The sequence below is a fragment of the Manis pentadactyla genome, chromosome 3 (assembly GCF_030020395.1).
Source record: "Manis pentadactyla isolate mManPen7 chromosome 3, mManPen7.hap1, whole genome shotgun sequence".
Lineage (NCBI taxonomy): Eukaryota > Metazoa > Chordata > Mammalia > Pholidota > Manidae > Manis > Manis pentadactyla.
The window spans coordinates 170,935,326-170,961,520 of NC_080021.1; the positions used below are offsets into that span (position 1 = coordinate 170,935,326).

At 40.9% G+C, this 26,195-nt stretch overlaps 1 protein-coding gene across 4 annotated transcripts in view; it reads left to right on the forward strand.

Moving 5' to 3' along the window:
• The window catches only part of SH3GL2 (SH3 domain containing GRB2 like 2, endophilin A1), a 254,199-nt gene that overhangs the window by 207,215 nt on the left and 20,789 nt on the right, over nucleotides 1-26,195 (forward strand). For all 4 annotated transcript variants that reach the window (XM_057498723.1, XM_036888155.2, XM_057498725.1 and 1 more), the window contains one exon: nucleotides 3,421-3,493. In XM_057498723.1, the coding sequence (XP_057354706.1) occupies nucleotides 3,421-3,493 (73 nt within the window). The remainder of the gene's footprint in view (nucleotides 1-3,420; nucleotides 3,494-26,195) is intronic.

Genomic DNA, 26,195 nt, shown 5'->3' on the forward strand with positions numbered 1-26,195 from the left:
GAAGTTCCTCCAGGGTTTTCATGGATAGCCTTCAGCCTGCCCATGATGGACAGTATAATTTTGCAGAAAGTTCTGGACATTATTTCCTGCCTGAGGACAGAGATGGAGAGAAGTTAGAAATTGGTCAGCCTCCCATCTGCAGACAGCCATGGGACTCATCAGTCCCTCCAAGCAGTCTTAGAGAACTTCTGGCCCGTGACATTTGGGACTACTTTTCTTCTTCCTGTCATAGTCACACTGGTTGTGTGACCTCAGCCTTCTCTAGGCTCAGATTTGCACACTGAAAATATTAAGGCTTTGGACTAGGTGCCCTACTAGCATACTCTATCTCTTATGTTCAGTAACTCTGATACCTGTTTGAGTAAAATCAAGATGAAGATCCTAGTGAATAAATTTGCTAATGGCTGTTCCCTGTTTGTGGTATGTCCTGATAATGCAATATATAAATAGTTCTACTGGATAAAGTTTTTAGAGGTGGATTTCAAATGAAGGTTGTTTTACACACTGATCAAAAGGGTTTAGTTAGAGCTTGTTGTGTACTGACGTCTAGTTAATTAGAAGTATTGAGGGCATCTGCCTCCTTGGCCCAAAGTCTGTAAAGATCTAGGGGTGGTATGGGCTCATTCATGGTAGATTTAGTCAAACCCCTGGGTATATTTGGGCAGTTTTTATTCTTATTTACATTCTGAGATTGAATCCCACTCTAGGAACCAAATTTAATGCTCTTATATTGGTATCTCCATTGCTCTGTTCCTCCCATAAGACCACTGGGTTAAGCTAAGCTAGTGGCTTGCATTTATAGAGACTGAGTGGTTGAGCTTTCTATTTAGAGAGCCCAGAGGGGAGAAGGTGTTTACATACCCCAGATGAGAACCACTTTGCATACCTTCCTCATTAACCTCCCTGTGGACCACATTAGATACATACTTCAGTACCTGGCCTCTAGAAAGGCCTATGTAACTGAGGGCACATGGTCAGACAGCTCAGCTTACAAGAGCCCTGTTTGCAGAGGCCCAAGTAGAATAGTCCTGTGGATAAAGTTTCCATAGATTTTTGAGGACTTCCAAGTAAAACCAGAAGTTGGGATGGCAGGTGCTTTCCTCCTGGGCCTGTGTGGTTGGCTGCTGCCAAGACCCCAGCCCCATCTGGGAGATGGAACCAAGGGGCTTGCAGCTCTGACTTGGCATCTCTTCAGACTGGGAGACGTTCTGTCGCTTCTTATGAGGATCTTATGCTTTCAGGAAGTATAGCATAGTGGTTTTGAACATAGACTCTAGAGCCAGAATCAGGCAAGTTTCCTGGCCTTTCTGTATCTATTTCACAGGGTTTCTGAGGATTAGATGTGTTAAGATATTTAAAACCCTTAGGACAATTTCTAACAAACAGAAAACACCTTATGATTATTATGGTCTCAATTATTGAGGGCAGAGATGGGGGAACATTGAAAATTGGTTAGCATCCTAGCAGCAGTTGACTTCAGAATATCAGATGGTCATTGGACAATTCAGTTCCTCTGGCACATACACTCAGAAAGCGTGACCTTTGGAATTACTTTTCTTTCCATCATAGCCACACTGGATCTTGGGATACATTTGACACAGAATGCCTTAATACCTATCATGTAGTCATCAGGAGATCTGTGTTTTCCTTCTGTCATGCATGTAACCTGGACTTCCAGCATGTTTCTTCTGCACACAACCTTTGAATTTGTTCCCATGACCTTGAGTGCACGGTGGGTGTTGGCACTTTGCTAACACTCCCAGGACCTCCAGGTATGGCTGTATCCTGCTCCCCACACCTCCAGAGAACCCCTGTTCTCTTCAGTACTAATGCAGATCTAAGACAAGTAAAAAGCTCAAGTCAACCAAAAGGACATGGTACAGGTCTAAAATTTCTTGGAATTGAGGCAGGAGCCCTTGAACTGTAATTAAAACAAGACAGTAAAGTCCCCATGGACTTACCTGATATCTGAAATTCTACCATCAAAATTTATTTCACTCATACCCATATTCCATGCACATACCTTGGATAGGATGATGCATTTGTTTTCCTATCCAAGGAAATAGATGAGTGTGCCCAGGCCAGACAGTGGGGCTGGACACAATGAATGAATTTGTGGACCACACATGTTGATAAGAAAAGTATTTCCTGGGATGTAGAGTGAACCTACACAGACTCTCCGTGTGGGGAGAAGGACCCAACACAGAGAGGACATGGTGACCTACTGAATGCAAATACTGACCATTCAAAATTTTGCAAGGTTAGACTCTAGGGCCAAGATTTTTATTTACTATTAACCGAAAGTTCAAGGATTGGTTAGAACTGTTTGCTCAAGAGTTTTATATACAATGTAGGATGTTTTCAGAAGTTAAATAAAAACTTTCCATCTGTTACTTGAAGGAAGAAATGTTGCATTATTCTTTCTTTAGGACCCTGAAACCTGCCAGTAAGCCTGGCCCACTGTAGACACTCAGTTAATGCTTCTCAGGCAAAATATGATTCATGATCTCCACCTTATTTTTTTTTTGTACTTTTGTTTATATTTATTTTATGCTGAATTTATTCATGGGCCATACATTTTTGTTTTTTCAGTTTTTTTCTGGGATTATATTTTTTGTCTTGTGTAGCCCCTCTTCTGGCTAAGAACAATTTGCCATTTTCAGTGAGGATCATCTCAGTGTGTCTCGGTGAGCTCATTTAGGGGTTAATCCTACTCTGAGCTCTGTAAGTCTGGGGCCCACCTCAGGGGTTTTGTTCAGCTGCATGTACAGAATGACCAGAGAATCAGCATCAAAACTCTTACATTCAGCATTATTCTCTGCATTTTTAAGTGTGGACAGCGAACAGTCAGTATTCCCACTGGGTCATGGAACTTGTGTCCAGCCCCACTGTCTGGCCTGGGCACTCTCACCAGGCCCGCCTTGTGATGGTGGAATGGCACTCACTGCTCCTGTGAAGTGACATCTTTCAGAAACCTGGTGACCTCTCAGGTGTGTACACCCTCCATGCTGTTTCATGGGCATTCTTAGAGTGAACACGAATATTTGAACCTCTTAATTTTCATGATTTTGTGGGTTTTTCTGGCTTAAATGAGGAGTAAACCGTTTTCAGAGACCACCTCAGGCCACTTATAGGAAGAGGAAGCTATCTCCACCTCATTTTGCCAGAAGACAATAAAGTGCTTTTTGAAGTAAATTTTAGGATTACCAGGTTCCTCTTAGGATGCATAGGCTTTCCACATCTGGATGGAACATAGCTGACTGCAAAGCCAGGGTTACTTCTGCAGCATCTCCAGCCCTCACCAGCCACTCAGGACTTGTTCTTGCTCTGGTGCACCGCCAGTGGTTATATATCTACTCAAGCAAATCTAAGGTTCTGAAGCTAATAATTTTTGTCATTTAGACTATTCTCTCATTTCAGAAAGTGGATGTCACCAGCAGAGCTGTGATGGAAATAATGACTAAAACAATTGAATATCTTCAACCCAATCCAGGTAAGGGATTACTTTATATGTTCAGGGTATCACTCTAGTCTCTTTTAGTTTCTCTTTGATAGACATTTTAAGTTTGGTTTGCTTCTACTTTCTCAGCCCAGTTTTCTGGAGGTTCAGTGACTTCATGTATAGCACTTTGAGGAGAGAGAAAATTTCAAGACTCACACACAAGCAACTGGAGGATTCTATGGTATTTTATCTGACTGTAGTATATTTACAAACATCATTGTGTGGACAGCTTGGGTGGCACAGAATTTCAAAGTAGCTGCAGGACTTCTTAATTTAACTTTACTTTTCAGGAGATGGTAAGAAAGAAGATTGGGATAATTTTAAGGTAAGATATAGTAATTCCCAGAAGGTGTGAAGAAGTAGGAAGTTAGTTTTTGTGAAGTACGAAAGGTTTCTGTTCTTAAAGCATCAGTGAAGCCTTTGAAGGGTAGTTCTTAATTCATGTTCTTCTCTAAGTAAGTCTCAGATCAGTATTTGTTCCTGTTAACCTGTTAAATTCTAAAAAAAAAAAGGAAGTTAGAAATAATGGAGTTATACCTTGAAAAGAGAAGCAGGCAGAACGGGGCAGTCTCTATAGGCAGGAGGTCTGATAAAGCAAAACAGCCTACATGGGTGATCTACTATTCTTCCTGACATCAGTTTATAGAAACTTGAAGCCAGGCTGAATGTATTTGAATGAGATGTATGAATTTTTGGAAAACTGCTTACTCTTAAGATTAGTTCTTTGGGAGTTTCAGGTTGAGATTCCAGTGACCTTGGTGGTCCTAGGGAAGATGGTCCAGACACTGTGTCAGCACCAGTGTGTTTGGATACTAACATTAATGGGCAAAAGAGAAAAAGAAATGTGAGAAGAGAGAAGTGTGGGCAAGAGTAAGGGCTGACTAGCTCTCTGCTGCCCCCTGCTGCTGGCTGCTGATTTCATTCACCCTTAGATCCGTGACAGTACGGCTGTTTTGAAGGTGAACAAACTGGGGGAATAACATCCTCTTTTTTTGTTTCCTTCTTAAAATCGAATAGAGATTGGAGATTATGTGAGGAGGAAAATATAGAAGTAAATATCATAAGCTTAGGAACCAGGAATTCAACTGATGGTGGACCAAATGGTTAGCAAAGTAGGTAAAGAATAGCAAAAATCAAATTTCCAATTTTTATGCTGAGCCTTCTTCATTGCCTTCATATTCCACAGAGATGCAGGGACCCCTAAGATGTCCATCTATTCCTTAGTATTAACAGCTATGATAAGTCAAGTTCTGAAAAGAGAGCCGCTCCCCCTGTCTCACTGTAAGAAATCATCGTAGAGGGGCAAGAAATTTTTGTCTTTATCTTTGTGAAGAACTTTGAAGTGCTCTCTGATTTCCTGGGATTTACACATGGACTGTTCTAGTAACTCATTGTAGGGCTAAGATAAATATAGGTAAGGGGAAGAAAATATAGTATTTGTTAAGCGCTAATGCATTTTCAGTGTGGTGCTAGTTAAATATGCTGTCTCATCTCTAAAAGGGATAATTTTTGTCTGATTGTAAAAATAAAATATAATTCATAGTATAGAAAAGGGACTAAAAAGCCACTGTAACATAAATGCTTAGTGGAGACCCATCATTGTTCCTGAGCATAATGGAATTGGTTGTAGGTAGGTATAGTGTGTTGAATAGTATGCCTTCTCAAATTTTAGGGCTACCCAGAACCTCAGAATGTTATCTTTTTTGGAAATGACTCTTTTCAGGTATGATCTATTAATGGTCTTGAGATTAACTCACCTTGGAGTTAGAGTGGGCCCTAAATCCAATGACTGGTGTCCTTATAAGAACAGAAAACAGACACAGGGAAGAAAGCCACATGATGATGGAAGCATGGATCAGAACTGTGCTGCCACAAGCCAAGGGATTCCAGGCCTCCAGAAGCTGGAGAAGGCAAAGGTCTTTCCAGAGGGCCTCTGCAGGGAACCAGCCCTACTGGTACCTTGATTTCAGGCTTCTGCCCTCTCGAAATTTTCTGTTGTTTTATGCCACAGGGTTTTTGGTAATTTGTTATGGTAGCTCTAGAAAACTTGTACAGCAGGCTATCCCTATTTTATGCAAGAAAAAATAAGGGTCAGGGAATTTAAGAAACTTTCCCAAAGTTACACATACCCAGGAGGGGATGAAGTCAGGGTTGGAACCCAGCTCTGACTCACCTCCTAATCCTAAAGTCACGCACTTTCCATCGCACAATCCTGCCTCTGAGAAGAAGGGGTTCAACTTCGTTTAGGTGCAGAGTGTCCTTTGCTTTCAGAATGGCTATAACAGAAGTTCAGAAAGGAAACAAGTTGTGGGGTTGAGACTTATTTTTATTTTAATAAAGATTACAGAAGAAGGTAATTGGGGGAGATTTGGACTTCGAGAAAGGGCATATTTAGTAGAATGCTGTATGTGCTGATAAGCTGCCAACATACTGGTTTTATGGCTATTTGAAAATTGAATGTGCATCTGCCACCAAGGAGAACAATTAAGGCCATCATCAGGCTATCCCAGGTTGGTTTCAGAAAAGTTATGACTGTGCAGGCCACATACATATACAAATAAGTATCACCCAGAAGAGCCTTAAACAAAACAAATTTTCATACCCTCATTCTACAGAATTTATAGGTAATCTGTATTTAATTGGATTTTGATAGATATGATTTAGTTCCTCCATAAGTTTCTTTCCCTGAGAGCCAGCACTGGCTATAGTGCTCTTGAAAGGTGGCTGGTCAGGTACATTTGTGCAGAACCAAAATGTCCTTAAAAGGGGGCACAGGAATCTAGAAGACACCCAGAGGCACCCAGTCCATGGGCAGAGAAGAGCAGAAAGAATATTCCCAAACTTGTATAGTTTGATACATACTTTGACCACTTCATCTCTCAGTTACGCCAGGAGCTGGATCGGCTGGGATGGATCACTGGATGCTGGCCCTGAATAAACAGCCTGGTTTAGGTCGGGACAGAGGCTGACACAAGTAACAAGGACAGATGAGCAATATCAGCAGACAGTAATGCTTTGAGGGTACTTTGATGGTATCTTGTGTTAGATTAATACCCTGGGATGTGTTCTAGCTTTCAGATCTTGTGGTTGTGGAGCATATACATCTTCTTTATTCTCCCCCACCCCCCTGCCCCACTTCCCATCTTTTATATTCTTGAAATTCAATTCCTATTACAATGATGACCAGAAGACTAATTTTCATGAATCTGTAGATACGCTCTTTGGAGGCCCCACATTCACTCTTGCCCACCTTGATATTTTTTTATTTTTATATATTTTGGTATCCTTAATCTACAATTACATGAGGAACATTATGTATACTAGACTCCCCCCATCACCAAGTCCCCGCAACATACCCCATTACAGTCACTGTTCATCAGCATAGCAAGATGCCATAGAATCACTACCTTGGTATTTTTAAAAGGCAAATATGATCATATCGTATCTTTCTTAAAACCTTTTAATGACTTTACATTGCTTTTAGGATTGAGTTTTAAATTTTTAACATGGCCTAAAGGACCCTCCCTGCATGGCCAGCCTACCCTTTTCTCTCTATCTTGCCAGGCAAACAGTTCCTTTAGGTCCAGCATAAAGGTCTTTTTAGAAGCATTTCTTGACCCTTAACTATATTAGGTTCCCCTGTCAACTTTCCTCTCATGACTAGCTGCTTTTCCCTGGTGGCCCATGTCATACTTACTGTAATTGTGTGATGTGCGTGCTTTAGCTTGTCTCTGCTGTAAGGACAGGACTACGCCTGTCTTATTCACCTCACCTCCTCAGCCCTTAGCTCAGTTCCAGGCAGCCAGTGGCACTTGGATATTTGAACAAATGAATTAAAAGCCTGGTTGACAGTCTTTGGCAAATGTGGTAAAAGTGCTATATAATATAAGGGAGAGAAGGAAAACCCTTCTCTTCCCTAAACCACCAGCGCTACCCATGTAACCAACACTTATCAAGTGCATTTACTTTCATGAGAAGACCTATTCTAGATGCGGTAGGTGTAGAAACAGGACCAAGACTGGACCCTGCAGAAGGTATTCACTCTGAGGAGAGCAATCCACAGGACTTCACAGAGAATTCCTACTGGGAATCCCAGCCAGCTGATGAGGCGAGGAAGGGTGAATGAGGTCGCAGGTCTCCAGGGCTCTCAAGAACATAGACTAGAGAGCTTTTCCTCTTGGACTGTGAAATTATTCTGACAGGAACAGTATAAGCCAGTACAGATTTGCAACTACTTAGATAAGAAAAACTTTGAGCACAAAAGTACTATGTACTAATTCCATTCTGTTTGTGAGCCCCTGGTGTCAGGGCATCTAAGAACAAAGATCATCAGAGAAGATGTAAATCAGTCTTCTTACGTGAGTATTCTCATGCCTTGTGGGGGAAAAAAGGTATTAAATTAGCATTGTCCAATAGAAATAAGATGCAAGCCCCTTGTGTAATTTTGAATTTTCTAATAGCCACATTAAAAAAGTAAAAGGAAAGTTGAAATTGATTTTAATCATATTTAACCCAGTATATCCAAAATTTTAACCAATATTAAACATTATTGGAGACTTCAATTTCTTTTATTTTTTTTCTTGTACTGTATTGACATTTGGTGTCTTATAGTTACCGTACATCTTGGTTTGGACTGGCCGCATTTCAAATGCTCAGTAGCCCCATGTAGCCAGTGTTCCCATAATAGACAGCACGGGATGAGGTAGTTTGCCATTCAAGGGATTCATTATGTTTTGATACACGTTGATGTTTAGCTCCATGGTTTGAGTGTATTGGTGGTGGTTTTTTCAATAGAGAAATGACTCTTGATTTTGGGTCAGGATATCTTCAAGTTGTGGTTTTGTTTTTTAATTTTTTTTTTAACCTTCTGCAACTCTGTTTCATGACACTATAGTGGAGATCGTCCCTTGAAATAGAGAAATAAACGTAGCCGGATTGGGCTTGTTTCCTTCCCAGACTGAGCATAGTGGTTACAACAGAGGCTTTTCCAGTTTCACTGAAAAGTTATTCAGACCCTGACATTGTAATCTTAAGCAGATCTCCAAGACGCATAGATAAAAACAGTTTGAGTAAGAAAAACACTGTGCACAGTCAGGGTTTATTCTTTACAGAAATGTTTTTCCCTTGAATGCCTACATGGCCAATCTTTCGCCAGCATGCCTGAGATTGTGGTATTAAACCGGAGATATTAGGTGTCTATTTGGAATTTTTTAATAATAATTTCAAGCCTCATTTGTGGAATATTGCCTGCAGAAGTAAAAGTTAGCTGTATTAATTAAAAAATATCTCATTAATCCCTTGAAAGATATTACACAAAAATATTACACTTCTTCCCCACAGGCTCTTTCCAAAGATGACTAAATACAGTTATTATAAGCCATTTGGTGGTAGCAGAACTGAAAAGCAGTACATGTATTATTTGGCATGCATGTAATCAAATCCTTGGCTCTACCACAGGCTGAATTTGCTGTTTCCTGGAGAGCAGGGCTTGTGTCATATCCTGTCTTTCAGCTCTTAGCATTGTGCCCTGTACACGGTTTGCCCTCAGTATGACTACTGAGTAGGTGTGGGGTTGAATATACATATCCTTCCGTTAAAGAATGAGTGGTATGTTTCGGATCTAGTAGACAGAGCTTTTACTTTTTAAAAATCCTGACACTGAAAAGTAATGAAAATGCATAGAGGGCCGATTACACTAGTAATGTTGAGGAAAATGTTGCTAAGCTTCAAAGGAATGGGTTCTTAGAAGAAAATGTAAGTCAGCAGTAATGTGGTATAATTTACATACTATATTTACTGAAAAGGCTGAAGGGTTTTCCTGTTTTCACTACTTATTTGGGGAAAAAATTGAAATTTAATAGGTTCCTAATATATTTGAGGCACCCTAAGTAGTACAGAATTTTAAATTAGCTGGAAACGGTGGATTAATGATACTCATTTGCTGTATCTCTAAGGACTGCTGAAGCCAGACCTTATTTAGATATACTTAATCATAAAAGATATTATACATTTAGAACATGCATATCTATGGAAAAAAAGCTAATGGACTCTCGCTTTAATAGCCCTGAGCTACTGATGCACAAATCACATGTGGTGGCCCCTGCCTCTCCCTCCTGCAGCCTCTCCAGCCTTTCTGTTTGTGCAGTGCTTTAAGCTCTCTCCTGCGTCAGGATGTGGCACTGGCTGTTTCCCTCTTCCTGGAATTCCTCACCTGCTCCTTATGTGACACCTGTCCTGCTACTCATCCTTTCTGCCTCAGCTTAAATACCACCTCCTCTGAGAGGCGCTGCAGAGCCCCCTGACTAAGTCAGGTCTCTGCCAGGGTTGCATCCTCATGCTGCCTTCACTGAGCCTGCTTCACAGATCTCTGCACTGCTTCCCCAGTTAGAATAACATCGAAAGCCCTCGTGGTGGGCTACGAGGTCTGATGAATCTGACCTCATAAACTCTTACATTCCTCCTGGTCCCCGCCTGCTCCCTCTGCACCAGCCTTGCACCAGGCCTCCCACTGTTGCTCACACACCCCGCACCCCATCCATCTGGAGCCAGCCACTCCTTCTGCCTGAGCCACTTGTCTCCTGGCCTTCCAAAGCCTTCACCCAGGTCTCTGCTTGAACGCCACTTTGTTTGTACAGGTTTCCCAGCTGTCTTATTCAAAATGTCACCCCTCTTCACTCTGAACCCTCTCCCTACTTTATTTGTCTTTGAGGATCTATCACAAATTAAACTTCTGTTGCCTGTTGACTTGTGAAGGTGTGGCTTGTCTGACACCGTAATGCGAGTGGCTCCGAGCATAGGATTGTTGTTTGTACACACTGCAGTGAAGGAGCCCTGTTCTTATCTTTTACTGTTCTTACCACAGTATTTACTTTTATATGTTATTTTTTATCTGTTCAATATCCTGCCTTCCTCCAGTCTTACTTCTCTCTTATATTCTCCATAAAACAGCCAGCTTATTCCTCTAAAGGTGTAAATCACATCTCGCCATTCCTCTGCTTATTACTGTCCAGTGGCTTCCACTGAACTGGTAATACACTTCCTGGCTGTTAAGCCCTGTATGATTTGGTTCTTGTTCTGCCCCTGAGCACATGTTGATCTCTGTCTGCTCTCACTGGCTTCTTGCTGATCCTCAGCCATGCTCAGCTTGTTCCTTCCTCAGGGCCTTTGCACAGAAAGTTCCTTTGGCTGGAGCACCCTTCTCCTAGCTCCCATTTTGGCTGCTCCTTCTCATCACTCTACCTCCCTACGCAGTCCTTCCTTAGCCACCCTCTCTAAAAAGCCTCTTCTCATTCCTCTCACATCTCTTCCTTTATTCTATCACCCTTTGAAATTATCCTCTGTTATATCTTTTTAAAAATGTTTGCCCATCATCCATCTAGAACAAGGGTAGGGACTTTGTCCTGTTTACTAATCCCCCACATCCAAATAGTGTGTTTAGTATTTATTGAATGACTGCTGTTTCTCTCTCCCACTGTGTTATAAATTCATTGAGGATAAAGACTATGTCTGTTTTTCTCATTTATATATACCCAGTACCCTAACACAGTGGTGCTTAGTAGGTGCTTAATTTGCTGAAGAATGAAACATATCATACTAAGCATATTTAAGCTCCATCTATAGGAGTAGTTAACTTTTCAGGTCAAGTCATGGTACAGGCCAGGATCAGAGCTGTGTTACTCTGTCTATGTGATACTTACTTGGTGTCATGCACAATTAATACACTTCACAATTGCTTTGGAAAAAATGTGGAAGGGTATAATCTTATGTTAAGATCATTTCACTGAAGCTATTGGCAGGACATTCATATTTATAGCCATAGATACTAGTTGTTCCTCTTTTTAGATTAGAAAACCAAAGCTTCAAGAGAGATTAAATAATTTGCCCAATGTCATGCAATGAAAGAACCAGAATTCGTATTCGGCTATGACTGTCTCTACACTCCACTTATTTTCACTGTCATATGCTGCAAAATATGACAATGCCTTCAGTCTTGGTATGTGTGGTGAATAATCTCCACAGTGACCCCTAATGATTCACACTATTGTGTAAGCCCTTCCCTTTGAGTGTAGTTGGGGTCCATTACTTGCTTCTAACCCATAGAATATATGGCGAAGGTAATAGGATCACCACTTAGCACTCCCTTGATTAGGTCATATTATATAGCAAATTTGATGGGAAGTTACTTCCATGATCACATTATACTATATAAAACCTTAGCAGAGAAGTGAGAGAGATTGTCCTGCTGGCCTAGAGGAAGCACACTACCATGTGTGACTGCCTAAGGAGAGGGCTGAGTCAGGGAGCTGGAGGTGGCCTCTGGGACCTACAGGCACCCACTAATCCACAGCCAGTAAGACGCCAGGGCCTTCAATCATAATACCACAAGGGGGTAAAACTTGATCAACAACCTGAGTGAGCTGGGAAGCAGATTCTTCCCCATTTGAGGTTCCTGATAACAAGGCAGCCTGACCTTGATCATAGTCTTGTGAGACCCTGGACAGAGGAAGGACTCAGTTAAGTTGAGCCTGTAGTTCTAATCTACAGAAGTTGTAAGATAATGAATGTGTACTTTGAAGCCACTAAGGTTGTGAAATGTTGTTACACAGCATGGAGAGTTAATGTAGTATGGCTGTTTATTCCCTAACCAGAGCTCTTATTTCAAGCATTTCTCTGTCTGCTGGGGCCATTGCCCCGTTTGCGCTTACCACTTCTGGCTCCATGGATATCTTCCATGGAAGCAGGAAGTAAGTTGGGAAAACCTGTCACATCTTCTCAGTTTAGGAGGAAGTCTCCTAAACCGCCTAGGGAGTGCAGGACAGGTCCACTCCATGCTAAGACTGAAGATATTTTTGAAACATGAGACAGTGAAAAGCACTTGGCACAGTGCCTGACACTTTGTAGGGGCTTAGGAATGTCACTCACTTTCCCTTCCCGGAGGCCTGCGGCCCTCCCTGAGGGTATCTCAGGTGCTTACCCAGAAATTCCTGCATAGGTAGGACCTCCAGAGAAAAGTCCCTCAGCAAGACTCTCGCCGCAATGATCATAGCGCCAAGTGCCTACCCTCTCTCTGCTCCCAAGACCAGGAGCTGCAAAGGCTTGTGATGTTAGCACACAGAGGGTTGGGTATTTTTCAAACTGCAGGAACCATTTTACACTCTTGTGGTCTGATCACCTGCTTTCCCAGGGTGCATTGTGAGACCTGGGTTGGAGCCTAGCAACACCCCATGTGGAGGTAGGAGATGTTTGCTATCCCATCTCATGGGTTCTTGGGGCTGCTGACTGTGTGCATGCCTCAGAGCCTTAAAATATCTCCCTGCTGCTTCCCCACTCAGCAGGGACATGAGAGAGCTCCATAGTCTTAGAGAGAGTATTATGTAAATGATGTTGTTGGGTCTGAAAGCAGCAGGATCCAGTGCTAGAGTTACATATTTTTCTAAGTTAGCAGGCAAATCTTCCTCCTCCTTCTCCTCAATCCCTTTTAGTATTTAACTTCAAACTACATAGGTTTCAGGAAATTTACCTAAGTCCCCATTTCTGTACAAGTCTTTTGCATTCTTTCATAGCTGTTAGTGTGCAAGGCCGGGGAACATGTTGTGCATAGTGCAAAGATCATTGGAGGGCTCATTTCAGACTTGCAGACGTTCTGAGATGTCACCTGAGAAAATTAGGCTGTTATACACAACCATCCCAGGGTGCCAGCATGCAGTTTATGCTGACATGTTAGATATTACATATATTTTGTTGCCAATATTAAGCCCCAAATCTAAGTTAGTGTGGTTTGGTGATTTATACTCATATTCCAATTGCAGTCTCGGTACTAGACTTTGTAAATTTAATTAAAATAATTCAGAATTAATTTTTTTGCTCCAACTAAAGACATAATTGAGCCTTGATAGATAATAAAGAGGTTAAATGCCTTTTCAGCTCTTGGTGGCCATTTCACTGGCATGGCTATCAGCTATAGTTTTCTCCAGCCAAAAGCAGGGAAGAGGAGAAAAGACTTTGTTTGGTGCATGATTTGATTACATATATCACCTCATTTCATCATCACAACGATTCTGTCACTCAGTTCTAGTATCTCTTACTTATAACTAGGCATGAAGAGACTGAGGGGAGCACCTTTTCTTCCCTGTAGAGCTGCTGAGTGAGAGAGCTGCGACTTGAGCCCTGTCCTGTGTTACTCCTTGGAGAGTGTGTGCCCTTGTGTTAACTAGTAGGAAATGATAATAGATTCTGTCACCAGAGAATACAGTTTTAATTTTTTTTATCTTCAAAAAGAGACTGTATTTTCACACTTAAATGTCACTTTGGTCCTCTAAATCTTAACAATGTTAGTTCACAGTGTTTGTTGTATTTAGTAATTAATTATCCCAACTGAAATTTTTTAATCATCTACAAAAAGGGAAAATAAATTACCTTTTTGTTTTCCTTAAAGTCTCTATTTGATCTTTTTAAAAAAATCTTATTTTTGTAAGAATCTGTAAATAGAAACCAAATCTAGGGAGCAGTCTGGCTGTAGTATTCATTCTTGCAGAAATAAAAACAAAGGGATTGAAAAAAAGAATAAAGTTAAAATCTTTGCATTGGGGTTTTAAAGTAAGACCTACTGGTTTTGATTTCACCAGTGTCTTTGCAAAGAGTGAGTTTTATTAGTTGAAAATGGATGGTATGGATATCATCTACTCATTTGCAAGTGACCTAGTCCACTTATTCTAGTGGATTCTAATGCACATATGACAAATTTTTAGCTTTGAAAGGCATTACATAGGTCAGGTGAGCCAGTCTTCTCATGTTCGAGATGAGGAAGCAGGGGTCCAGAGGGGATAGGCAGCTCACCCAAGGTCATGCAGAGGGCAAGCCCTCCCATCTCCTCGCCCCTCGTTCAACTGAGTCACAGCATCTATCACACCTATTCATCTCTGCATTTTTAAGCTCCTAACAAGTGTAAATATAGCTAACCTGACAAGTCCTAATTTGACCTATTTCAATGAAGATGTAATAAGGCAGAGCTGGAGTGGCATTCTGGGACAAGAATGAGCTTTTAACACAGGTAGGATTGAAAATCTGGCTCAGCTTCTTATACTTACATGTCCTTGGGCAAGTTACGTCATTTTTCTTTGCTTCATTTTCCTCATCTACATAAAGAAGAAAACAAACCTGTCTCTCGGGTTATTGGGAGAATTAAAGAGATGTGTGTAAATTACACATAGTAGATGCTTCTGAAATGGTAGCTGTAGGATAAAACGTGATCCTGACTTAAGGTTTTCAAAGATATTTAAGGGCTCTTTCTGTGTATTCAAACCAGATGGTGAATGCCAGTACAAACCATTAAGCACTTCTCTGCTAAAGATCTCTTTTGAGCAACTTGGTTTGGTTTCTGTAAAGCAGGGAGAAATGACAAATGAGCTAAGCCCCTAAAAGCCATGAAAGGCTTCTGGAAAATTTAAGTCATGTCTTTGGTCTTCTCAGACAGATGCATAGTCTGCTAGGTGTCCACTAGCAGTCAGGCATGAAGCATGACTTAGGATGCTGTGGCTGCCTCTTCCATCTTAGTGTGTCAAGTACATTCATCAGCACAAGCCAGAGGTGGGGGTGGGCTTTCCTTCTTCGCTGTTGTGACAGACAGATGCCCTGTCAGTATATTTTCTTATTTGAAATTTCACAGTTGAAGAGGAGGAAGCCACTCTCGAGAACATAATACAGTAGTTTAAAACAGGCTGTTGTATTTTTTATTTTTTTTTTACAAAAGGACTCTCCCTAAACACTCCTGTCATGATCATTTGGGATGGGGAGGGTGATGAGACACAGGAGGACGCCCTCACTGTTCATCCCTGCCCCCTGCAGAAAGCACTGTGCCCCAGCCCTATGCTCTGATTTGTGCTGGGCCTCTCCTTTCCAGCTTCTTACTCCACAAAGACTACTGGTTTCCAGAGCTGCAGAAATCCTGTTTACTACAAACCTTTTGGATTAAAGTGAATGAAACTTAAAAAAAATAAATGATGACATCAGAACTCCATGTTGTTTTCCTTAGGAAAAGCACACACCATCCTCTGCCATCATCATCTTGAATACTAAATTCCCTTAGAAAAATCCACTTTGCTGTGTCCTCAGAGGCTGACGATCCACATATCCTGACATTTCATAGAAGCTTACTAGTAAAGAATCTCAAAGACATCTACAAATGTATATTGAAAACTCAGGACCCACTCATATGAGTGTGCTGCGTCCTGTGTTAGTGATGTAAAAGGCAACTGTCTTTCGCTACACTCTACCCATGGGACACTTGTGACCCCAGATGTGGGGTTTTTTCCTACACTGACAGATTCTCCAGCTTCATCTGGGTGTCCTACAATTCAATTCAATTCAATTCTGACATTATCTACCTGGATTAGGGTCAGGTCATACAAGCTTAAGAACTCAGTCCCCACTTTGGGGGCCAATCCCAAGTCTGAGCCTCTGGTACTTCTGATTCCTTTCTTGGGTTTTCTTTTTTTTTTTTATTTTTTTATTTTTTTTATTATTTTTTATTATTTTATTTTATTTTTATTGAAGGGTAATTGACAACAGTATTACATTACATTAGTTTCAGGTGTACAACACAGTGATTCAACATTTATATACATGATAATTCTAGGTACCAGGTATCACCATACCAAGTTGTTACAATATTTTGACTATATTCCTTATGCTATACATTACATCCCGGTTATTTATTTATTTTACAATTGGAAGTGTGTTTATATATATATATATAGTGAGGGCATCTCTCATATTTATTGATCAACTAGTTGTTAACCACAATAAATTTCTGTATAGGGGGGTCAATACTCAATGCACACTCATTAATCCACCCCGAGCCTAATTTTCGTCAGTCTCCAATCTTCTGATGCATAACGAACAAATTCTTACATGGAGTACAAATTCTTACACAGCGAATAAGTTACATGGTGAGCAGTGCAAGGGCAGTCATCACAGAAGCTTTCGGTTTTGTTAATGCATTATGAACTATACACAGTCAGTTCAAATATGAATATTCATTTGATTTTTAAACTTGATTTATATGTGGATACCACATTTCTCTATTATTATTATTTTTAATAAAATGCTGAAGTGGTAGGTAGATACCAGATAAAGGTAGAAAACAGAGTTTAGTGTTGTAAGAGAGCAAATGTAGATGATCAGGTGTGTGCCTGTAGACTATGTGTTAATCCGCGCTAGACGAGGGCAATAAACATCCATGTATGCAGAAGATTTCTCTCAGAACAGGGGGGGTGAGGTTCTAAGCCTCACATCTGCTGCTCCCCATTTTCTCATCAGATGGCCCCCTGCGACTGTGCCTGTCTTAGGTTGTTCCTCCCTTGAGGAATCTTACCCGTCTCTGGCTAACCAGTCATCTTCCGGGGCCATACAGGGAAATGTTAAGTTGGTAAGTGAGAGAGAAGCCTTATTGTTTCAAAAGGTTAGCTTTTTACTTCTTTGCATATTTATGCCCTGTGGCTTCTATGCCCAGCATTTGTCTTGAGGTGTCTTTACCACTTGGAAGAATTATGATACTCGGTAAATTCGACATGTGGCACGAGTTCTATTTAAAGGTTGTGATTAGGTAGGAAGAAGAAAAGCTATAGAAGTAGCAGGCAGAAGAAAACCTGGGAAGATTGATTATTTCTTTGACATATCTTCTTGTAGAGTAACTGCAGCATGGATAGGTTTTAAACGACTAATTAAATTGTGCGCACACATTAACATAATAGGAATATAGTTACCTAACCAAAGCATACCTGTAATTACCAGCCATCTCCAGTGAAACCAAGAAAACCAGTTAGGCACCTTAGGCATTTGTGAAAACTTACCTATGATATGGTGGATATTGTCCGACTGAACTTAAACAGTCTGAGAGAATTCAGATAAACTAGAACAACCCATTCCTGGGGACTGTTCATATCCCATATGTTCTTTTAACGATAAATAGTCTGTGGTTGTAAGATTTTGGAGCGCTACAATTTGCACTTCTCCTAATTCTTGGTTGAGTTCCAACAGTATAGATCCAGTCCAATTTTTGTTTTACTGCATGCACAGGCCAGCTTAGATATCTCCTTCATCTTTCCCATGGCAAGTCCAGGAACTGGTGGGATGTGTGCATCTACACCTGTGACAGTGCGTGGATCTTTGTTGAAGTTTTTTTTTTTTTTCTGATCATCTTCTGTCATGAGTCTTCCCGAGAGTGCTGATGTTGGAAGTTCTTTTTCATATCGTATCTTAGTTCATTTTCGGGGTAGCCAAATTAGGCTTTGATCCTCTGTATAAACACAAACAGACCCTTTGCCTACACTTTTATATGTCCTTTATATCATTGTGTAGAACTCATTAGAGGTCACCACATAGGAACTGCATTTTTTTTTTTTAATCATTAATCTACACTTACATGACGAATACTTTGTTTACTAGGCTCTCCCCTATACCAGGTCCCCCCTATATACTCCTTTACAGTCACTGTCCATCAGCGTAGCAACCTGTTGTAGAATCACTACTTGTCTTCTCTGTGTTGTACAGCCCTCCCCTTTCTCCCACCCCGCTATGGATGCTAATCTTAATACCCCTCTTTTTCTGCCCCCCCTTATCCCTCCCTACCCACCCATCCTCCCCAGTCCCTTTCCCTTTGGTACCTGTTAGTCCATTCTTGAGTTCTGTGATTCTGCTGCTGTTTTGTTCCTTCAGTTTTTCCTTTGTTCTTATATTCCACAGATGAGTGAAATCATTTGGTATTTCTCTTTCTCTGCTTGGCTTGTTTCACTGAGCAAAATACCCTCCAGCTCCATCCATGTTGCTGCAAATGGTTGGATTTGCCCTTTTCTTATGGCTGAGTAGTATTCCATTGTGTATATGTAGCACATCTTCTTTATCCATTCATCTATCGATGGACATTTAGGTTGCTTCCAATTCTTGGCTATTGTAAATAGTGCTGCGATAAACATAGGGGTACATTGGTCTTTCTCATACTTGATTGCTGCATTCTTAGGGTAAATTCCTAGGAGTGCAATTCCTGGGTCAAATGGTATGTCTGTTTTGAGCATTTTGATGTACCTCCATACTGCTTTCCACAATGGTTGAACAAGTTTACATTCCCACCAGCAGTGTAGGAGGGTTCCCCTTTCTCCACAGCCTCGCCAACATTTGTTGTTGTTTGTCTTTTGGATGGCAGCCATCCTTACTGGTGTGAGGTGATACCTCATTGTAGTTTTAATTTGCATTTCTCTGATAATTAGCGATGTGGAGCATCTTTTCATGTGTCTGTTGGCCATCTGTATTTCTTTTTTGGAGAACCGTCTGTTCAGTTCCTTTGCCCATTTTTTAATTGGGTTATTTGTTTTTTGTTTGTTGAAGTGTGTGAGCTCTTTATATATTCTGGACGTCAAGCCTTTATCGGATGTGTCATTTTCAAAGATATTCTCCCATACTGTAGGGTTCCTTTTTTTTCTATTGATGGTGTCTTTTGCTGTACAGAAGCTTTTCAGCTTAATATAGTCCCACTTGTTCATTTTTGCTGTTGTTTTCCTTGCCCGGGGAGATATGTTCAAGAAGAGGTCACTCATGTTTATGTCTAAGAGGTTTGTGCCTATGTTTTCTTCCAAGAGTTTAATGGTTTCATGACTTACATTCAGGTCTTTGATCCATTTTGAGTTTACTTTTGTATATGGGGTTAGACGATGGTCCAGTTTCGTTCTCCTACATGTAGCTGTCCAGTTTTGCCAGCACCATCTGTTGAAGAGACTGTCATTTCGCCATTGTATGTCCATGGCTCCTTTATCAAATATTAATTGACCGTATATGTCTGAGTTAATGTCTGGATTGTCTAGTCTGTTCCATTGGTCTGTGGCTCTGTTCTTGTGCCAGTACCAAATTGTCTTGATTACTATGGCTTTATAATAGAGCTTGAAGTTGGGGAGTGAGATCCCCCCTACTTTATTCTTCTTTCTCAGGATTGCTTTGGCTATTCGGGGTCTTTGGTGGTTCCATATGAATTTTTGAATTATTTGTTCCAGTTCATTGAAGAATGTTGCTGGTAGTTTCATAGGGATTGCATCAAATCTGTATATTGCTTTGGGCAGGATGGCCATTTTGACGATATTAATTCTTCCTAGCCATGAGCATGGAATGCGTTTCCATCTGTTAGTGTCCCCTTTAATTTCTTTTAAGAGTGACTTGTAGTTTTCAGAATATAAGTCTTTCACTTCTTTGGTTAGGTTTATTCCTAGGTATTTTATTTTTTTTGATGCAATTGTGAATGGAGTTGTTTTCCTGATTTCTCTTTCTGTTGGTTCATTGTTGGTATATAGGAAAGCCACAGATTTCTGTGTGTTGATTTTGTATCCTGCAACTTTGCTGTATTCCGATATCAGTTCTAGTAGTTCTGGGGTGGATTCTTTAGGGTTTTTTATGTACAGTATCATGTCATCTGCAAATAGTGACAGTTTGACTTCTTCTTTGCCAATCTGGATTCCTTGTATTTTTTTGTTTTGTCTGATTGCCGTGGCTAGGACCTCTAGTACAATGTTAAATAACAGTGGGTAGAGTGGGCATCCCTGTCTAGTTCCCGATCTCAGCGGAAATGCTTTCAGCTTCTCGCTGTTCAATATAATGTTGGCTGTGGGTTTTTCATAGATGGCCTTTATTATGTTGAGGTACTTGCCCTCTATTCCCATTTTGCTGAGAGTTTTTATCATGAATGGATGTTGAACTTTGTCAAATGCTTTTTCAGCATCTATGGAGATGATCATGTGGTTTTTGTCTTTCTTTTTGTTGATGTGGTGGATGATATTGATGGACTTTCGAATGTTGTGCCATCCTTGCATCCCTGGGATGAATCCCACTTGGTCATGGTGTACGATGGTTTTGATGTGTTTTTGAATTCGGTTTGCTAAAATTTTGTTGAGTATTTTTGCGTCTACGTTCATCAGGGATATTGGTCTGTAGTTTTCTTTTTTGGTGGTGTCTTTGCCTGGTTTTGGTATTAGGGTGATGTTAGCTTCATAGAATGAGTTTGGGAGTATCCCCTCCTCTTCTATTTCTTGGAAAACTTTAAGGAGAATGGGTATTATGTCTTCCCTGTATGTCTGATAAAATTCCGAGGTAAATCCATCTGGCCCGGGGGTTTTGTTCTTTGGTAGTTTTTTGATTACCGCTTCAATTTTGTTGCTGGTAATTGGTCTGTTTAGATTTTCTGTTTCTTTTTGGGTCAGTCTTGGAAGGTTGTATTTTTCTAGGAAGTTGTCCATTTCTCCTAGGTTTCCCAGCTTGTTAGCATATAGGTTTTCATAGTAGTCTCTAATAATTCTTTGTATTTCTGCAGGATCTGTTGTGATTTTTCCTTTCTCATTTCTGATACTGTTGATTTGTGTTGACTCTCTTTTCCTCTTAATAAGTCTGGCTAGAGGCTTATCTATTTTGTTTATTTTCTCGAAGAACCAGCTCTTGGTTTCATTGATTTTTGCTATTGTTTTATTCTTCTCAATTTTATTTATTTCTTCTCTGATCTTTATTATGTCCCTCCTTCTGCTGACCTTAAGCCTCATTTGTTCTTCTTTTTCCAATTTTGATAGTTGTGACATTAGACCGTTCATTTGGGATTGCTCTTCCTTTTTTAAATATGCTTGGAGTGCTATATACTTTCCTCTTAAGACTGCTTTTGCTGTGTCCCACAGAAGTTGGGGCTTAGTGTTGTTGTTGTCATTTGTTTCCATATATTGCTGGATCTCCATTTTGATTTGGTCATTGATCCATTGATTATTTAGGAGCGTGTTGTTTAGCCTCCATGTGTTTGTGAGCCTTTTTGCTTTCTTTGAACAGTTTATTTCTAGTTTAATGCCTTTGTGGTCTGAAAAGTTGGTTGGTAGGATTTCGATCTTTTGGAATTTACTGAGGCTCTTTTTGTGTCCTAGTATGTGGTCTATTCTGCAGAATGTTCCATGTGCACTTGAGAAGAACGTGTATCCTGTTGCTTTTGGATGTAGAGTTCTGTAGATGTCTATTAGGTCCATCTGTTCTAGTGTGTTGTTCATTGCCTCTGTGTCCTTACTTATTTTCTGTCTGGTGGATCTGTCCTTTGGAGTGAGTGGTGTGTTGAAGTCTCCTAGAATGAATGCATTGCATTCTATTTCCTCCTTTAGTTCTGTTAATATTTGTTTCAGGTATGTTGGTGCTCCTGTATTGGGTGCATATATATTTATAATGGTTATATCCTCTTGATGGACTGACCCCTTTATCATTATGTAATGTCCTTCTTTGTCTTTTGTTACTTTCTTTATTTTGAAGTCTGTTTTGTCTGATACCAGAATTGCAACACCTGCTTTCTTCTCTCTGTTGTTTGCTTGTAATATCTTTTTCCATCCCTTGACTTTAAGTCTGTGCGCGTCTTTGGGTTTGAGGTGAGTCTCTTGTAAGCAGCATATGGATGGATCTTGCTTTTTTATCCATTCTATTACTCTGTGTCTTTTGATTGGTGCATTCAGTCCATTTACATTTAGGGTGATTATTGAAAGGTATGAATTTATTGCCATTGCAGGCTTTAAGTTTGTGGTTACCAAAGGTTTAGGGTTAGCTTCTTTACTGTCTTACTGTCTAACTTAACTCGCTTGTTGAGCTATTATAAACACAGTCTGATGATTCTTTATTTCTCTCCCTTCTTATTCCTCCTCCTCCCTTCTTCATATGTTGGGTGTTTTGTTGTGTGCTCTTTTTAGGAGTGCTCCCATCTAGAGCAGTCCCTGTAGGATGCCCTGTAGAGGTGGTTTGTGGGAGGCAAATTCCCTCAACTTTTGCTTGTCTGGGAATTGTTTAATCCCTCCTTCATATTTAAATGATATTCGTGCTGGATACAGTAGTCTTGGTTCGAGGCCCTTCTGTTTCATTGCATTAAGTATATCATGCCATTCTCTTCTGGCCTGTAGGGTTTCTGTTGAGAAGTCTGATGATAGCCTGATGGGTTTTCCTTTGTAGGTAACCTTTTTTTTCTCTCTGGCTGCTTGTAATACTTTGTCCTTGTCTTTGATCTTTGCCATTTTAATTATTATGTGTCTTGGTGTTGCCCTCCTTGGATCCCTTGTCATGGGAGTTCTGTGTACCTCTGTGGTCTGAGAGGCCATTTCTTCCCGTAGTTTGGGGAAATTTTCAGCAATTATTTCTTCAAAGACATTTTCTATCCCCTTTTCTCTCTCTACCTCTTCTGGAATACCTATGATTCTTATATTAGTCCTTTTTGATTGGTCACTCAGCTCTCTTAAAATTCTTTCATTCCTGGAGATCCTTTTATCTCTCTCTGCATCAGCTTCTCTGCGTTCCTGTTCTCTGTTTTCTTGTCCATTAATGGTCTCTTGCATCTCGTCCATTCTGTTTTGAAGTCCTTCCAGAGCTTGTTTCATTTCTGAATTCTCCTTCCTTAGTTCTTGCATATTTCTCTGCAAGTCCATCAGCATGGTTATGACTTTTGTTTTGAATTCTTTTTCAGGTAGACTGGCTAAATCTATCTCCCCAGATTCCTTCTCAGGGGAAGATGTAGCAGATGCCGAAGCTGTCTGGGTTAGTCTTGTCTGGATCATATTTTTTTGCCTTTTCATGTTGACAGGTGGTATTGACTGTCAGCTGGGAGGGCCAAAATTTTCACTTGCTACTGGCCTTTCTTTACTGGGACAACTGCGACCCCTAGTGGCTTGTGTTGGGTAATTGCGTGTAGACTGGGTCTTTGTGTCTTGCCTGGCCGGAAGGGAGAAATTTCCCTTTCTGTGGGCGGAATTTGTCTCAGGCTGCTTCTCTGCTTTCGCAGCGCCCGATGGGGTAATGGATGGGGGTCTGCTTGACTGTTTGCCTCCGTGAGGGGTCTCAGAGCTGTTGCCCAGGGGGTTAGTGCACCCGGTTTTCCCTGTAATTTCCAGCTGCTGTACTGTGACCTGGGTTGTTTCCGTCAAGCTGTTAAGTCCCTGTCCCTTTAAGACTTTCAAAAAGCCCCCGCTTTTCTTTGTCACAGGGGCATCAGCTTCAGCACCCACTCAGAGGTCTTACTCCCTGTTCCCCCAGTATCCAGGGCCCCCTGGGCATGTACTGTGTCTGCGCTCTGGCCCGGATGGCTGGGGCTGGGTGTTCGGCATTCCTGGGCTCCGTCTCCCATTGCCTATTGTTCTCCCGCCGGGAGCTGGGGGGAGGGGCGCTCGGGTCCCGCAGGGCCGGGGCTTGTATCTTACCCCTTTCACCAGTCGCTGGGTTCTCGCTGGTGTAGCTGCAGTCTGGCCACTGTCCTGCGTCTTCTGGTCTCTCTTTTAGGGCTAGTTGTGTTTGTTGTATTTTCAAAAGTATATATGTTTTTGGGAGGAGATTCCCACTGTCCTACTCACGCCGCCATGTTGGCTCCGCCTCCCCTTTCTTGGGTTTTCTAACTTGCTAGAAGAGCTCACAGAAGTCAGATAAATGCTTATTTGATGCTTCCTGATTTATTATAAAGGATATGACCAGGAACTGCCAAATGGAATAGGGCAAGACACAGGGAAGGGGCCTTGATAAATGTGGGAGAATAACTTCTTTTGTTTGAAGCCACCCAGTTTATAGTACTTCTTATGGCAGCCTAGCAAACTAATCCTGTCAGTAATAAAACATTTATTTCAAATTGCTCCTAAGTCCCCCTCCAACACTCACTTTGGGGGTCTTCATAGGCTCAACCAGACAATTTATCCCACATGGCTTGGTTAGTACCTCCCCTCAGCCCACCTCTGGCAGAGCATTCATTTAGAAGACTGTTAAGACAGGACACATAGCGTGCCAGGGGGCAATGCCATGCATTTTCTTTAGTGGGGTTTTCCCAAAAGTCCATACAGCAATCAGGTGTTATTTCCTGATTTTTCTCCAAGAGACAGCTCAGACTCTACAGAATGAGAATACAATAGATTGCAAGGGTAGAAGAGGTTTAGAAGTCCCATGTCCTCAGTGGAATCAGTATCACTAATACCACTTGTAACCACTCAGGTCTGAGTAAAGGTTATACCCAGTTATAAGATTCAGTGTTCTTAGGGAAGCCCAGAACTAAGGCTTCCCACTAGGCATTGATCATTTATTAATAATTCTCCCAGTCCAGATGTCGTATATCAGTTAGGAGTCATTTTTACCATAAGCAGTGTTGCCTGGTACAGGTGATATTCCACCTTTATCAGGTTTCCGGGGTGAATAGAGTCAGAAAGTTAACCCAAAGTCAAATTTGTAGAGAAGGAGAAAGGATTTTAACATTTTATTTATAGTCTTTTGACCAGCAGAGTAAACTTAAGCTAGAAACTTATTGCTGTTAAGTCACTATTAGAGGCTATTTTGACTTTAATCTGCAGAAATAGGGATGGTGGGAGAAGGAGGAAGGAAGTAGGAATGTAGAATTTTCTGAGTGTCTTCTTGTGCCTTTCTCCCTTCTTACCAACTCTATTCCTTTAACTTAGATAGGACTGTCCTGTCCACCCCTGGTGTTATTACACTAGAGGCAACCTTAGTTATTTATATCTACATGCACCAAATCTTAAGAACTTTCCTTTTGTCCATGACTGTCTGGGAATGCCATATTTGTTTAATTCAGTATAACTCTTGGTTAACACTTCCATACAACAATTTATTATGTTGATTATAGCCTCCATTTTATTAAATATTTCTTCAAATTCAAGCACAGTGCCAGGTACTTTATAAACATCATTTCTGATCCTCACAATAACCTAGCAAGTCAGCTCTGATTTTTACTTTGATTCTGTATAAAATGAAACCATTTGTTTTCTCCCAATTATATGCCACATTTATTTTAATATGATGTTCAAAGTCTTGGGCACATACATCAGTAAATGGAGCAGACCAAGACCCTACCCTTGGGGAGCCTACAGTCTAGTGGAAAGAGATTGATATAAAATAAATATTCAATGTCTAGTGGTACTCAGTGCAGTGAAGGAAAATCAAGGGTAAGGAAGACAAGGAGTGACCAGGTCCAGGATGGTGGTGTGCTTGGTGAATAGCAGAGAAGCACAGTGGGAAGCAGGTCATGGGGACTAGAGCACAAAGGACCTTGTCACTCTTCTCAGTCTCATTCTGAATGACATGGCATCACATTAAAGGGTTTTTAGGAGGAGAATGACATGATATCTGACTTATATTGAAAAATATTCATATATAAAATAGATTACAGGGGGAGAGGGTAAAAACAAAGAGGCCGGTAAGAACCTCTTTTAATAACCAAGCTAGACATGAAGGGGGCTCAGACCAGAGTGAGAAGAGGTTTGATTTTGAATATGTTTAAATTCAGAGTGGAAGGAGTTTAATGACAGATTAGATGTGGGGTGTGAGACAAGGAGAGACACCGAGATGATGATAAAGTTTCAGGTCTGAGCAAGTAGAAGACTTGAATGGAGTTGCATTCACTAATATGGGGAATACTGTAGAAAGATCAGTAATGGGATGATGGGAAGTCTAGAGTTTAGCTTGAACATGTTGAGTTTGAGATGCCTAAATATCCTAGTGGAGTGAAGTATATACTCGAATACATGAGTCTGTCACACAGTGGAAAGGTCTGGAGAGAGAAATTTGAGAATCTTCAGTTTACTGACTCAAGGAGATGAAGTGATTGTCCAGAACTCAAGCTTACTTGTCTATAATCTCCAGCATTACCCTCAGAGATGTGTTCTGTGGT